Source organism: Anas acuta, chromosome 1 (assembly GCF_963932015.1).
Source record: "Anas acuta chromosome 1, bAnaAcu1.1, whole genome shotgun sequence".
NCBI lineage: Eukaryota > Metazoa > Chordata > Aves > Anseriformes > Anatidae > Anas > Anas acuta.
In genome coordinates, this window is record NC_088979.1 from 189973886 (window position 1) to 189988262 (window position 14377).

Here is a 14377-nt window from a genome sequence, read left to right on the forward strand (position 1 = left end):
CTCAGCACAGAGAGCATTTCAATACTTGAATTAGAAGCTCTAAGAAAAATGGCATAACCACCTTGTCTACACACAAAGTCAAGTAGCTTTTGCAGAATTTTTTTGGAAAGCATTTCTCCATTTATCATCCCAACGGCGTAATAGAAATGGACGTGTACAATATCAGCACATATTAAGATTTTCTTCAAGGCAGAAAAGCATAACAAAAAAAAAAAAGGCACCCTGCAAAACAAGTGAGCTACTGGAATTGGGCACATTCCCTGTACACGTTAGGGATATTCCAAAGATGCTATTTGTGACAAACAAAACCCAATACAACCCTCCAGCCATGTTAAATATTTATTAAGCTCTCTTGCTACAGCAGAGACACAAAGAGAGCACAAAATAGAAAACAAGGAGAGAACAAAGTACGTCTCAACTATGTGCAGAGCTGATGCTGCAGCCCTTGTGTGTGGAAGGTGCAGAAGAATAACCCTCACGTTATTACACTTAACTGTGAGCACTGCTTTGCTATCCAGTTCTAGCATTTTGACATTGAAGAGAATTGGACAATGGAAGCTTTAAAAACAAGATTAAGTAGCAGAACGATTAAATTTTTCTTTGTTTTTTTCATTTCCCTACCAGCACTTGATTTTTCCCGATGAGTTTTCAATATGAAAACATGATGTGTGGATAATCACACACACAGAGATTTTCTCTTAAAAAAGTTAATATAGTTTTAATTGATCTATACAAGCCCCTCTTCTCCCAGCACCCTACCATTACTAGATCAAACCAAATTTTGGTATTTGTATGCAAGAAGAAGTAGGTTAAATACTTAGTTAATCCTTTCAGAAGGACATATGTTTTTGTGCGGAAGTGACAGTGGCATTTTAAGTGCCAGCGGCATTCTAAGTGCCAGCATTCAACTGTTTTAGTCTATCACTACTTCAAATAAGAACACACCAGGTATGCTGGACACTTGTTCAGACTTTTGACCAACACACTTTATAATCCCATGCAGCAGCGAAATGCTTGGTTTTGAAGAAAAAAAGTTCTGTCAGGCTGTTTTCCTGCAACATTCAAAATGTAAATAAACATGTAAGTATTTAATTTACAGAGACCGGATAATTCCACTTGTTCCAAACTCTACTTGTTTAAATATGATGGCTAAAATGAAGAGATTCACTTAATTCAGTCCTAACATCCTCAAACTCAGCCTTCCACAAGGGACCACAGTCCACTTCCAGACATGTGCTATGCATGTACAGAGAACTGGTCTTTCATTTTAGAAGTTGATAGCTTTGCCAAAAGATGCTGCTAGGTTTGCTTCCCTGAAGGCTTCTGACACCGTCTGCAGAGAACAGGCAGAAAAGGTACAAATCATTAATATTTAAATGTAGTTATAGCACGTCTGTGCAACTGTGTGTTCAACAGCTTGTTCAGAAAAAACTTACTGGATGGGCATGGCAAACTCTGGCTACGTCTTCACACGATGCTCCATACTCCATAGCAAGAGCAGCTTCATTAACCATTTCGCCAGCACCCTGTAATCGAATGTTCTTTGTAGTTAAAAAAAAAAACAAACAAACCTTCATGCAGTTGTGTAGATTCTTTAAATTACTAACTAGGCAGTACCCAGCTTGTAAATTCTATCTTGCTAAAAAATAAACAAACACTGTCATAATATGACTAGCACTTCAGCTGTGTCCTAATGCCACTTTTAACTGTAGATTTGCAGATTTTTAATTATAGATTTATACTCAAACAGTGTAAATCTAAACATAATGCTAAATCAGAGTACTTGCTCTTATTACTGAGGGTTGTGTAAGATCTGGGCATTTTCCCCACAAAATACTGGTCAGATACTACCAACATTCTGATCAAAAATACTGTATATTATCACTGCTGAAAAAAAAAAAAAAAACTTCTTTATGGAAGCAGTATACAAAGATCTATGGAAATGCTTCTGCATACATCTTTAGGGGAAAGAATAAAAAGAGAGCATTTACACCTTTACAGCTACGAAAACCAAGCCAAGCCAAAGAGTGAGGTTAGGGTCTAAGATGCAATTTCTGACTGGGTGGTAATAGAGAAAAAGATATTTTATATAAAAAAAAAAATATCTGATTTCAAATTCTGAAAAAAAGATTTATTTTTTTTAAAATCAAGTTTCATCAGTTCCATTACTGACCCCAGACTTAGTGAATGCCAAATAAGGTTACCAACTTTGCTGAAGCTGGAATATCAGAGGAGGGGAAAAAAAAAAAAAAGCAACGAAAACCAGTCCTTTTAGCTCCCCAACTTCTAGAACTTCAGTCAATTTCTGCTGTTCTCTCAATTATTTGGTAACGCTCATAAAGAAAAAAAAAAATAGAGAGTAACTGAATAACCCTAACAGGGTTATTCTAGAGAATCAATTAAAAAAAGCTGGGTCTGACACCAAAGTAACAGAAAAGCTTTGGGGATGAGGGCAGGAGGGCATAGCTGCAGAAGACAACAGCAAATTGAAATGATTTGGGGAAATTCAAATCTTCCTTTTTTTTTTTTTTTTAACAAGAACTGTGTAACACAACAAAAAAACCCTTAAACCACCAAAACAGCACAATTTATAATACTTACTGCGCCTAAAATGTGAGCACCCAACATCCTGTCTGTTGATTTTTGACTAAGTATCTTCACCATGCCATCTGTGTCAGCATTTGTCTTTGCTCTACTGTTAGCAGCAAATGGAAATTTCCCAATTTTGTATTCTACCCCCTACAAAACAGATACGTGTTACTGACAGAGTTAATGACCTGAAAACTCAACAGGTATGATGTAACCATACAGATAAATACAAAAATAGAACTAATACAAAAATAGAAGACAGATAAGACAAACAGATCAATGCATGAAGATAACAGGTATAAAGCTGTGTTAGAGAAGAAAAATTAGCAGCAAATCAGTATTAATTTCCCAAAACGAGTTATTAAATAAGACTGTGGTCCTTGTGAGGGTGGCATGCAGGAAGGAATCAATCATACACCCTACACAATAAATTCAGATAGAGAAATTCTCCTGCACAAAGTAGCTAAATAAACTAATAGCCACTACTAGATTATTAAAATACATCCAAGATAGAAAAAGATTTGTCTGAGAAGAAAACAAGCTGTACCTCTTCTTTCAGTTGTTCTTCGGATTTGCCAACCCAGGCTACTTCAGGGTGAGTGTATATCACAGAGGGTACGCAGTTATAGTCAATGTGAACTGCTCCCCCAGCCATCCCTTCAACACAGAGAATGCCTTCATCCTCAGCTTTGTGGGCCAGCATCGGTCCAGCAACTACATCACCAATAGCATAGATGCTATCAGACCAATGAAACAAAATAAGATACTGTTTAAGAAGTCCTAATACACCTAGGCTACTTTATATAACAGTCATTTTAAAACATGCTCCAATCAAATCAGATTCAAACATTAATTTTCAGAAGTATAGAGACTACAGAAGAAAGGCTTCCACCAAATGACCACACTTCAAGAATTAGTACCAACACACAGTGACTTTTAAATTACAAAACTTTAAGGGTTGACTACAAATCTTCAACTGCAGAAATGATCAGAAATTTCAGGTTTTCCTTTCAGAAAAAAAGCTATATTCAGCAATTAAAGAGTGTTTTAATAGGTTAAACTTTTAAAAATAAGAGTTGTGTTTCAAATAAAGTCAAAAATACTGTTAAATTATTACTTACTTTGGAATTTTGGTTTGGAATCTGTTATTGACTGGGATTCTCCCCTTCTTATCAAGTTCAATTCCAATTTCTTCGAGACCTAGATTTTTTGTGAAAGGACGCCTACCAATACAGACTAGGAGCACATCACAAGTTATTACTTCTGCCTTGCCACCAGCTGCTGCTTCAACACTATGGGAAAACAAACAGCAAAAATGCAAAGCTGTAAACTTGCAGCACTGTATTTCACTGACTAGTAATTAATATGATCCAGATGGTGACCTACTGGCTCAATCTGGAATCCAAAAACACCTGCCTTCAGTCCACCCTTCACTTCTTCCTTACAAGAGTTGACGAGTAGGAGAGAGAACAAGGTCCAGTCATCCTTACCCCATTTGTTAACAACTCCTAGATACAGAAATTCAGGCTACGTATCCATGAACAAATAGCATGGCCTGCTAAAAGCAAATCTGTACAGCAAAGCAATTGGTGCTGAGTACTCAACATACAAACTGTTTCTATTTCAGGGTGAGGTAGGGCCATGTATTCCAGGAAAGCTTTCTTCTGGCCCAAAACTGCAGATCTGTCTTGCATAAAGTACATCCCTCAAGTTCATCTTCATGTTTAGTTGCATCTAGAACAAGTTCAGTTTATGTGCTCAGAATGCAAGAAAGAACCAAAGCATGGCAAGTGAGGATAATTAGGAAGCGTGTCTGAAAAGCACACTCCCTTGAGTATGAAACACTAAATAAATACAGAAAGAGACTACATCAGAGATCCAGCCAGCATCAGCATGGGACATAAAGAGGCCCAAAGCTAGGACCTCTACAATGGTGAAGCACAGATTGTCCTGAGGCATGGAGATACAGCAAATAATTCATCATATTAAGATTCCACTTAAGCTTAAGTTTGTTAAGTAATATTAAATTGCAGTTTTAAGAAAATGCTTATGTAACCAGTCTGCACAGAGAATGTGTAGACAAGAAAAGGAACAGAAGTAGCGTAAGGGTAAGGACGTATACAAAGAAAATTTGCTTTATATTTTTCTGTATCAGAATCTTCAACAGGCTCAAGTCTGGCTATTTAGAACATTCCAGGACAATTTCATTTATTTCTAATGAGAAACAATCAAATCTCTATTATGCTTACTTGGAGACGAGGGGAAGAAAGGACAAAGGATCCTTTCCAGTAAGCATCCAAGAATTAATGGCTTAAAAATGATCCTAACCATTTATGTTAATTATACCAGAAGCAAAGAACTTCCATGAAAAGCACAATTTAGGATGTTTTTTTTTTTTCTTTCTTCTTTTTAAATCATCTCACTAAAACAAACAAAAAAACAGTTTTTTTACACTAATGCACCAACTCAAGTCAATGGAACCTTTCCTATACAAACAATTTAGAATTCAATAAAGCCAAAATTATGAACATCAAGTTATGATACAAGATGAAAATTAAGTTCCACTGAAGAATTAAGTTTCATTTCTTCCTGTTTGAAGAATAATAAGACTGTATTTTCAAACCGATCTGAAGGACTGGGTGGAGGAATGTAACTTGTATTCCTTTAGTTTTATGATAAATACTTACGCTACATCAATTTTTCCATCTGGTTTCTTGGTAGCACCGGTAACTTTGGTGTTTAGCTTAAACTTAAGTCCCTGTTTCTGCAGAATGCGTTGGAAATTTTTAGAGATCTCCATGTCAATTCCCATTCCACCAACATGGCCCATGAACTCCACAGCTGTCACGTCTGCACCAAGGCGCTGCCAAACTGACCCCTGCAGTCACAACAATATACGTAAGGGATAAGAAGGTTTTGAAAGTAAAATTTCCTGTTTCTTTACTGCAGTATTTACCACAAACAGTAAACTCTGCAAAAGGGGGTCAAAACATTACAGCAAACTGATCAGTTTGTATAAACATAGTGTAGGATAATGCATCTGTCCTCCTCAACATGAGCCTTTCAGAAAGAATGGATTTATCACTGCTTGTACATCTAAAACTATTGTGATGTAAACCATGGAATTAAGCTTTTAAATAAACAGTTAAAATAATTAGGTGTATTTTAGGTTATAGGAATAGAAAAATTAAAACTCAAATAAATGGCATGCAGCTCAGAAAACCCAACAGAAGTTGTGGTGTCCTAATACCACCAAATCAAACTACATCAAAACAGTAAGACATGTAAGTTTTATGCAATAAAAATACATGCAGAAGTAGTGGTAGCTTATATTTTAACTATAACCATTATCATCAGCTTCACAAAACTCATATAAACTTTATTTACCCCATATCCATCCAAACAGATTACACTTTGCTTACTTTTTCCTTGCTTAATGGTCAGCAAGCTAAATCAACCACTAAGAAGACGTGCAAATGCTCAAGCATTTGCAGGACCAGCAAATAAACATACTTATTAAACTATGTAAGTGTGAGGCAAAAGGACTACAAAGCCTTCACTCCTTTGTTTTTTAAGATATAATACATGTAATTGTATCACGTAAGAGTTTTGGGATTAATTGCTACAAACAGGAATTTAGCGTGGTTTAAAATGAACTTCCCTTAGAAGAGGAAGTTCCCCTATCTAGACACTGAGCAAGTACAAACCTCCGTGGAAGTTAAACAACCCAAAAAACCGTATGTGAGGCCTGTATGTCCCTCTCTCATTTCTCCTCTTAGCTAACCAGATTCAGGAATGCTGATCCAACACACCCTTATCCCAGTTTTTCAGGTAGGAAAGGGAACTAGCAGGCCATAGATTCTGAGATTTCACTACAACTCACACAATATCTGTTGAATCACAGAAATATTGTTAAGTACAATGAAAAAATAACATCCTGTTCCTTTATAAATTAAGGACCAAGTGGTTTAAATATTTTCTCACCAGTTCCACGCCGATGACTCCTGCACCAATGACAACCATCTTTTCAGGGACTTTTTTTAGTGACAGTGCACCAGTGGATGACACGATATTATCTTCATCAATCTAACAGGCAAAGAAATCCACAAAGAGAGGTTTACAATATGTACAGCTCACTGAAAGCGAAGACCAATCAGATACAAAGTTATTATACAATAAATGATGCGGATATTACCCGATGTGGATATTACCCACTGAAAGACAGTAGCACCAAGATTTCAGATACGTACAGTAATTCCAGGGAAGGGAGCAACTTCTGAGCCTGTGGCTATAAGAATGTTCTTTGTGTTGATAACTTGTGTGCTGCCATCGTCTTTGGTTGCGGTGACTTGGTTTTTGCCAGTTATTTTTCCAAACCCAGATACATGTGTAACCTTTGATAATCAGAACACAGTAAATTAAGATTTAAATTACTTATGTAAGTTATACTACACTTAATTTGAATTTCACTGCTTTAGAGAAGCCGCAAACACTAACCTTTGCATCACCATCTGGTACAAGTACCACAGTAAGTTACTAGTATTCTTTTAATTAGATTTAAGAATGAAAGAGCTGTTCATTTAAAATACCCTGAAAGTGAAGCATTCAGAATCTGTCCTTGCTGAGTCAGTTACTCAAATTTATTTATGTGGCAAGAACATGAGAATGCAAAAAGTAACAAATTTAGATCAGAAAAAAAAATACAGATACATTGCAGTATATAATCCAAACTAACCTTGTTTTGTTTAAATAAATGAGCAATTCCACCTGTTAAGGCCTTTACTGCTCCACTCTTCTGTTCCATCATCTTCTCTAGATTCAAGCGGATTCCTGTAACTAAGGTTAAAAAACTTCAATTAGGCATCCCAGTTTATTTATTTATAGGAGCTAACCTACACAATTAACAGGTTTGATACAGTAAGATGCACTGAAGGCCTCAACTAAACAATAAAGGTTACATTCAGCAACTGGTATGTTAAATAGCAGTATTACTCGTTTCAAGTATAACTTCTCTACTCAGGACTCAAGGAATAGATGAACAGAATTTTATGTCCCTAAACCTCCAGTTGACAGAGAAAGGGTATTGTTTGCAAGTCAGTTAGGTTTCCTGAATAACTTTCCTACAATTATAACAATATGATTTGAACTGTTATACTTGTTTGGTGATGGAAACCATTTGTTGTACCAGGCACTGACAAGTTACTCTGCATACTCACTTTCAATTCCTCTATTAGCAAAATCTTTTCCATGGGCCAAATGATAAAGATGGGAGTTGTTCAGCAAGGCCTAAAGTATACACACAAAAACATGAATTAGGACATACACTTTTAATTGAATTCATTATTTATTACATTGCTAGTATAGTGGAAAAACAGGCGTTATTTGCAGAACATTCTCTAATAAGTCTGATATTGATATTTTAAAAGGTACATTTCAAAATCACAGCTGCACGGCTAGTTGTAGTTGATGGCTTAGAGCTAGTTCAGGTCACTGGACACTCACAGTTCAGAAAAAGTTAGAATAGCTCCTTTTTAAGTATGCTTATAAATGAGCAGCTTGAAATGCAGAACCTCCAGAACGGTATTTTGATTAGAAGCAACAATATTATTAGGGAGGGATATCAGAAAGAAAAATTATGTCTTTTACAATAACCATCACAAGCACAGAACTATCAGTATCTGCACAAGAAATAAAAACGGTGTACTCTGCACAGACTGAACCCTAAAGAAGGTACAATATATTCAAAGAATATACTGAGACACTAGCCTTATATACACAGACTTGAGTAGAACTAATACTGTTGGACCAAGATAATTTCATTTTTCTGAATAACTCATAGTAGCTCTCAGTGTTTAAAATTTGTCCCTTTTACCTAACTGCTACAACCCTGAACCTGTAACTACCAAAACATTAACTGGAGACACAGCCACTACATAAGACTTCAGCAATTACAAAGGAAAAAAAATCCATGACCAGTATATTATTTTGAGTGGCTTTTTGGAAACGAGTATCTGAAATTTTTACTGTTTCAGTGCATGCAGCCTACATATCTACTTCTTAAGAAGTTTACTGCCACCTGAAAATATTCTGGATAGCATCCAGGTTTAACCATGGGTTCAGAACCATTTTTGTAAGAACCTTGAGGATAAAAATAATAATCAAGGACTCAAGAAAAAAAGTCAATTAAATAGATCCTAGCAAAGTTCCAAGCGTGCATAGTAATGATGGGTTGATCTACATCTAGTTTTTGAGTTTTTCCTCAATATATATTTTGAATGTCGTTAGAAGTATTTCTCAAATACCTAGGCAAAACAATGTATGATTTAAAAAGCTTTGTATTTATACTGTATTTCCTCCTACAATGCTAATGGAACCTCTCTGAGCAAACTGATTAAAAACAGCAATATTGTTAGGAGGGATCTTTGTAAGAAAATTCTATCTTTTACTACGGTCATCACAAGCCTGACTATCAGTATCTTCCCTCACCTGCCAGATGCCAGTGAAGATGACTCCTTTCATCCAGCAGTAGCACTGCTCTTACAAGGCTCTAGTTTTGAGGTTACTTAAAACAGGATGGGCACCATCAAGTATTAGCTACTTCTGAATTTCTTCTTTCTCCTTCCTTAGGAGCACATCTTGGGTTCTCTCTTTTCTCTCCCCACCAGCACTACTCCACAAAAGCACTACCAGCCCCACTCTCCAGGTTATTTTTTTGGGCCAGCAAGAATACCATTTGAGCTTAGATTAATATTTCAAGAACTAATCAATGAGGCTCTTCCTTCAGTCATTGGAAAGAGACAGTTATCTTCAGAGCATGGTGCGTCCAATCAAAACCAGACAAAGTTCATCATTTTTCAGGGGTGCATCTATCCCTGTAATTTCTAGTGACTGAACAGGGAACAGCTCGGCATCCCTTTAACATAAGTACATCACCTTGGACAAAAAACACAGGTTTATTTGAAAAAAAATTGGAAGGATCTGGAATTTCACATGGCATACTGCAAGCTCACCAGAGTGAGAAGATACATCCGTATGCACCCCCTGTTTTCATCCCTCTTCCTCTCTTTGATTTGGGAAACCCCATAAAACAGTTTGTAAACAAAAGATTTCTACTTATATTTATGAAGCTCCTCAGTTCATTTGGATTATAAATTCAATTTCTAAACAAAGTGTGTCAATCTCAGAAAAAGACTAAGCAATGCTTTCTGAAGTGATACACGTAGGTACTGTTCTTTTCTTAAATGAAGTTATGACAAACTCTGTACACTTACCTTGGAGGGAATACATCCAACATTCAGACAGGTTCCACCCAACGTTTCATTTTTTTCTACACAGACAGTCTGAGGGAAAAAAAGGAGGGAGAGGTGAAGAACACTGTAAACCTTTCTGTAGAGGCAGAAATAACTGGCATCACCTCCTTTGTAATGGGCATACATGCTCAAAATATGAGCTCCTTGAATTACATTCTAAGAATTCAAATCTGCTGAGAAGTGCAGGTGAAACCCTTTCATCATTCCTCTAAGTTGCTGCTTTTGAGCTCAAGTAGATGCTAACATGAAGAACAGGCTCAAGTAGATGGTAACATGAAGAACAGGATTCATTCTATCAAATCAATGACACAGACTGAGACACGCTGGTCCCCTGTTAACCCTGCCTCCTGTTTTAAGCACATGAGGGCACGTTAAATGAAGATGGGTTTTAAAAGCCACACTACAGATCAAACAGCACAGGCTGCTCCTTCATTGACCTGACAACGTTCTGCCTCATCCACTTTAAATGAACTCCACTGATCAGACCAAGCGAAATTGTTCAGAAGCCAATGCCCAGAGAACATTGTTGGTAACTGTCGTGGTTCTACTCAGGTGGGCAGCCAGGCTCCACCACAACCCCGCTCTCATTCCCCTTCTGCAAAGGGAAAGGGGGAGAAAAATACAATAGAAAGGGCTCAAGGGTTGAGATAAGGCTAGGGAGTTCACTCAAAAGTTATCATCACAGGGAAAACAGACTCAGCCTAAAAGAGATTAATGTAATTTATTACCTATTACGAACAAGCTAGAACAGTGAGAAACTAAAGAAACAAACTAAAAACACCTTCCGCCCATCGAACCTCTTCCACCTCTCCACCCCAAGAAGCGCAGGGGGAATGGGGACTGTGGTCAGTCCCTAACTCTTCATCTCCGCCGCTCTCTGTCCCTGCTCCACCTGAGGTCTCTACTGTCCTTCCCACACTGATTCTGTGTGGGCTTCCCACAGGCAGCAGCTCTTCAGGAACTGCTCCCACACGGCTCCGTACCATGGGGTCCATCCCCCAGGAGCAAACTGCTCCAGCACGGGTTCCCCACATGCAGCAGCTCCCCCCAGACCCCCCGCTCCTGCGTGGGCTCCTCTCCACGGGCTGCAGCTCCAGCCCGGGGCCTGCTCCTGCAGGGGCTCTCCAAGGGCCACAGCCTCCTCCAGGCCACATCCACCTGCTCCACCGGGCGCTCCTCCACCCATGGGGGGGCTGCAGCGTGGAGATCTGCTCCATGTGGGACCCATGGGCTGCAGGGGGACAGCCTGCTCCACCAGGGGCCTCTGCACAGGCAATTAAAACCTGTAGCACTGAGTACCTTTTTTTTCCACGTGCAAATAGCTCAGTGACAACATATATATAAAGGCAAGAATATTTATTAAACAAGACAAAAAAGGTTTTGCGAACAAGGATAGACATTTCAATTATCTGCACTAGGGTCACAGGCAGATGCAAAACTTCTTAATGAAACCTCAAATATTTGTATTTTGGTACTGTTATACATTAGAAGGCTGAAATATACCCAAAAAGACATCATTGAAAGACAGTTGTTGGCGTAATGACCAAAGAAAAACAACTTTCAGGAATTAAAAAAAAAAAAAAGTTGAAGGCACCATCTTTGGAGACCATCTAGTCAAACTCCCTTCTCCAAACACAGTTAACATCAAAGGTGTATCAGGTGGCTCAGGGCCTTTCACAGTTAAGTCCTGAAAACCTCCAGGGATGAAGACTACACATAACCTGGGCCCCTGTCCCAGTGTTTGACTGAACTCCACTCATAAACGAGAGCTCCTGTCCTTCCCAGAGGGTCTGTCCAACTTGTTCTGTCATGAAGTCCAGCTGTCGAAGCACTGGGACATACCAGCCAGCAGGAGCACGCACAAGTCTGCCAGCACTGCCTTCCTTCTCAGATTTCAAAGTACCTGAGAATAATGCCATGCCAGGAGAGCAAATCGGGCTCCGATTAAGGAGTAAAGGTAAACAACCACCTCGCTGAAGTCACACTTATTTATGAATGAAAATGAAACTTACAGAAATACCCGTTTTCACCTCTAAAATTCTCAGATGGAAATGGAATTCATCCACTCACATTCAAAAAGCCTATCAGCTGAGTACTGTTTTTCTTTTCCCCACAGAATCACAGAACGGTTGAGGTGGGAAGGGACCTCTGGAGGTCATCTGGTCCAACCTCCCTGCTCAGTCTGCTCACAACCATTTGTATCCCCTCTGTCTCCTCTTCAGGATTTCAGAGTAGTTTTTAAGTGGCCTTTTTGTCACTGTCTCAATTTCTTTTTCTTTGTTGGGAGAGTTTCCTTCCCAGCATTCTTCTCCTACCTTTTCCCTCAGAAGAGGATGTAAGCCCATCTCAACTCTCTCTTCCAGCCAGAAGCAAGCTGACCTGAGCAGCTTTTTCAGTAGCCTCCCAACAGTCTAGACAATAATACCTCCCTCATTTCAACTCATGCCTTCACCTCAACTTCCATATAATGTAGGTAAGCAAGATAAAGTTTGTTTATGTCAACAGTATCTGGTGGCCCAAGATGGGACATAAGAATTTCAGTTTCCCCAGTTTCACACAGACACCTTCCTCTGGATGACCGCTCTGCTCAGCAACCAAAAGGTCTGGTCTTACCTTAAATCCCAGCTGAGCTGCTTTGATTGCAGCAACATACCCTCCAGGGCCAGAACCGATAACCGTGACATCGGCATCCACTGAAAGAGGAAACAGCTCCGTTATTTTTGCTTAGCAACTGCTGCAGGAGCACCAACTTATCTCTGGAGTAATTTGTATTTGACAGTATTGAAACACTGAAAAGTCACTATTAAAAATTATGTCATTTAATATATTGGGTAAATTATATTTTGCATCTGAGAACAGATACCCAGACAAAAGGAAAAGCTGTGTGGATGCATTCATTCTGCAATAAAAACAACCTCCTTTGAACATGGCAGGGAAAATAATGTAAAATGGAACTAAATAACGAGATTTTGTCTGGCGCGTCCCTGCTGCCATAAAACTTTTAGGAACTTAACCCAAGACGTCTAAACGGCTTATTTTTTCAGCATTGTTTCTACTGATGTTTAGCACAAAAGATAAATGCAAGTTAGTAGTTTATAATGCAGAAAATGTTGCTAAAAGATATCCGTGTAGGCACTATTGATTATGAATATTGCAGAAACCATGAACTTTGTACCGAAGTCGTTAAAACCACAGCCTCCTCTATTAATTGGTGTCACTGTTCTGATGATATGAAGTTCAAGTTCTGTGTATGCTTCTGGTTTGACAGCAAATGTGACAAATAAGCACTTTGTAACTAAAACCCTCAAACAGATTCCACCACCGCCACCGTGGAGCCCGCCCTGCCTCTCCCCCGGGGGTTACCTTGCTCGGCATAGCTCCTCCTCGGCACCGCGCAAACCCCCTGCAGCCCGCGATGAACCCGCTCAAAATGGCTCCTCTGCGAGAAAAATCACACCGGAATTTTTGGAAACCGAGGCGCGGGGGGGGGGGGCCCAGCCCGGGGCAGCCCCGTTACCCGCACCCACGGCAGCCGGCGGCGCAGCCCCTCCTCCCTCCCGCCCTCCCTCGCCGTGTCCGGGGGGGGCGGGGGAAGCCCCGGCGGCCGGGATGGCCTCGTCCCGGCTCAGCCCAGCCCGTTCCGGCTCGTCCCGTCCCGGTGCGGTCCCGGTCCCGTCCCGGCCGTACCCGAGCGAGCGCGCAGCCGAGGCGCCCCCAGCGCTGCATCATGGCCGCCGCCGCCGCCACCCTCCAAGGACTCCGCGGACTCGCGCAGGCGCGCTGAGAGCGGGAGCCGCCGCAGCGCCCCCTGCTGGAGGACTTCGGGGGTAGGGGGCGTGGTCATCGGGAGGGAGGGGGCGGGGTTATGCAAAAGAAGTCTTAAAGAGGCAGGACTCGTGCCACGGGTCCAGCAACCAAGTGCGCCCAGAAATAACATTTGGGAACGTATTGACGCAGTCTCATTACTTCATTTTTAAAAATAAACCCCTTTTTTTCTTCTACGTGACAGCCAATGGGCATATAGTCAGATTTTAAAATAAAAATATGAAAGTGAAGGTATTTCATTTTGCAAATAATTTCACGTGAATTGAATTAGAATATCGATTTTTTCTTTTTCTTTCTCTCTTTCTCTTTCTTTTTCTCTTTCTCTTTCTTTGTCTTTGTCTTTTTCTTTATCCCTATCTTTAGCCCTTTCTTTAACCCTTTCTTTATCCTTTTCTTTATCTTTTCCCTTTCCCCTTTCCCTATCCCTTTTCCCTTCTCTCTTTCCTCTTTTCCCTTTCCCCTTTCCCTATCCCTTTTTCCTTTTTCCTTTTTCCTTTCCCGTTCCCTTTGACAGAGTTTAATTTCATTGCATTGCTATTCTTCCCACCTATTTCTTCTCTAGAAATCAGGCCACACACCCCACTGACCCATTACCTGCCCATCAGCACTCCCATATGTACAAACATAAGGACATCGAGGCCCTGGAGCATGTC

At 39.9% G+C, this 14377-nt stretch overlaps 1 protein-coding gene across 1 annotated transcript; it reads right to left on the reverse strand.

Moving 5' to 3' along the window:
• Window positions 1-325: 325 nt before the first annotated feature.
• DLD (dihydrolipoamide dehydrogenase) lies at window positions 326-13727 on the reverse strand. The gene is made up of 14 exons (XM_068669751.1): window positions 13587-13727; window positions 13263-13338; window positions 12513-12592; window positions 9861-9929; window positions 7806-7875; window positions 7325-7425; window positions 6840-6983; window positions 6574-6675; window positions 5277-5467; window positions 3711-3881; window positions 3137-3326; window positions 2602-2739; window positions 1437-1526; window positions 326-1333 (listed from the first exon to the last, which is right to left on the reverse strand). The coding sequence occupies exons 1-14, from the start codon at window positions 13626-13628 to the stop codon at window positions 1268-1270; spliced, it is 1530 nt and encodes a 509-aa protein (XP_068525852.1). The 5' UTR covers window positions 13629-13727; the 3' UTR covers window positions 326-1267.
• Window positions 13728-14377: the final 650 nt, after the last annotated feature.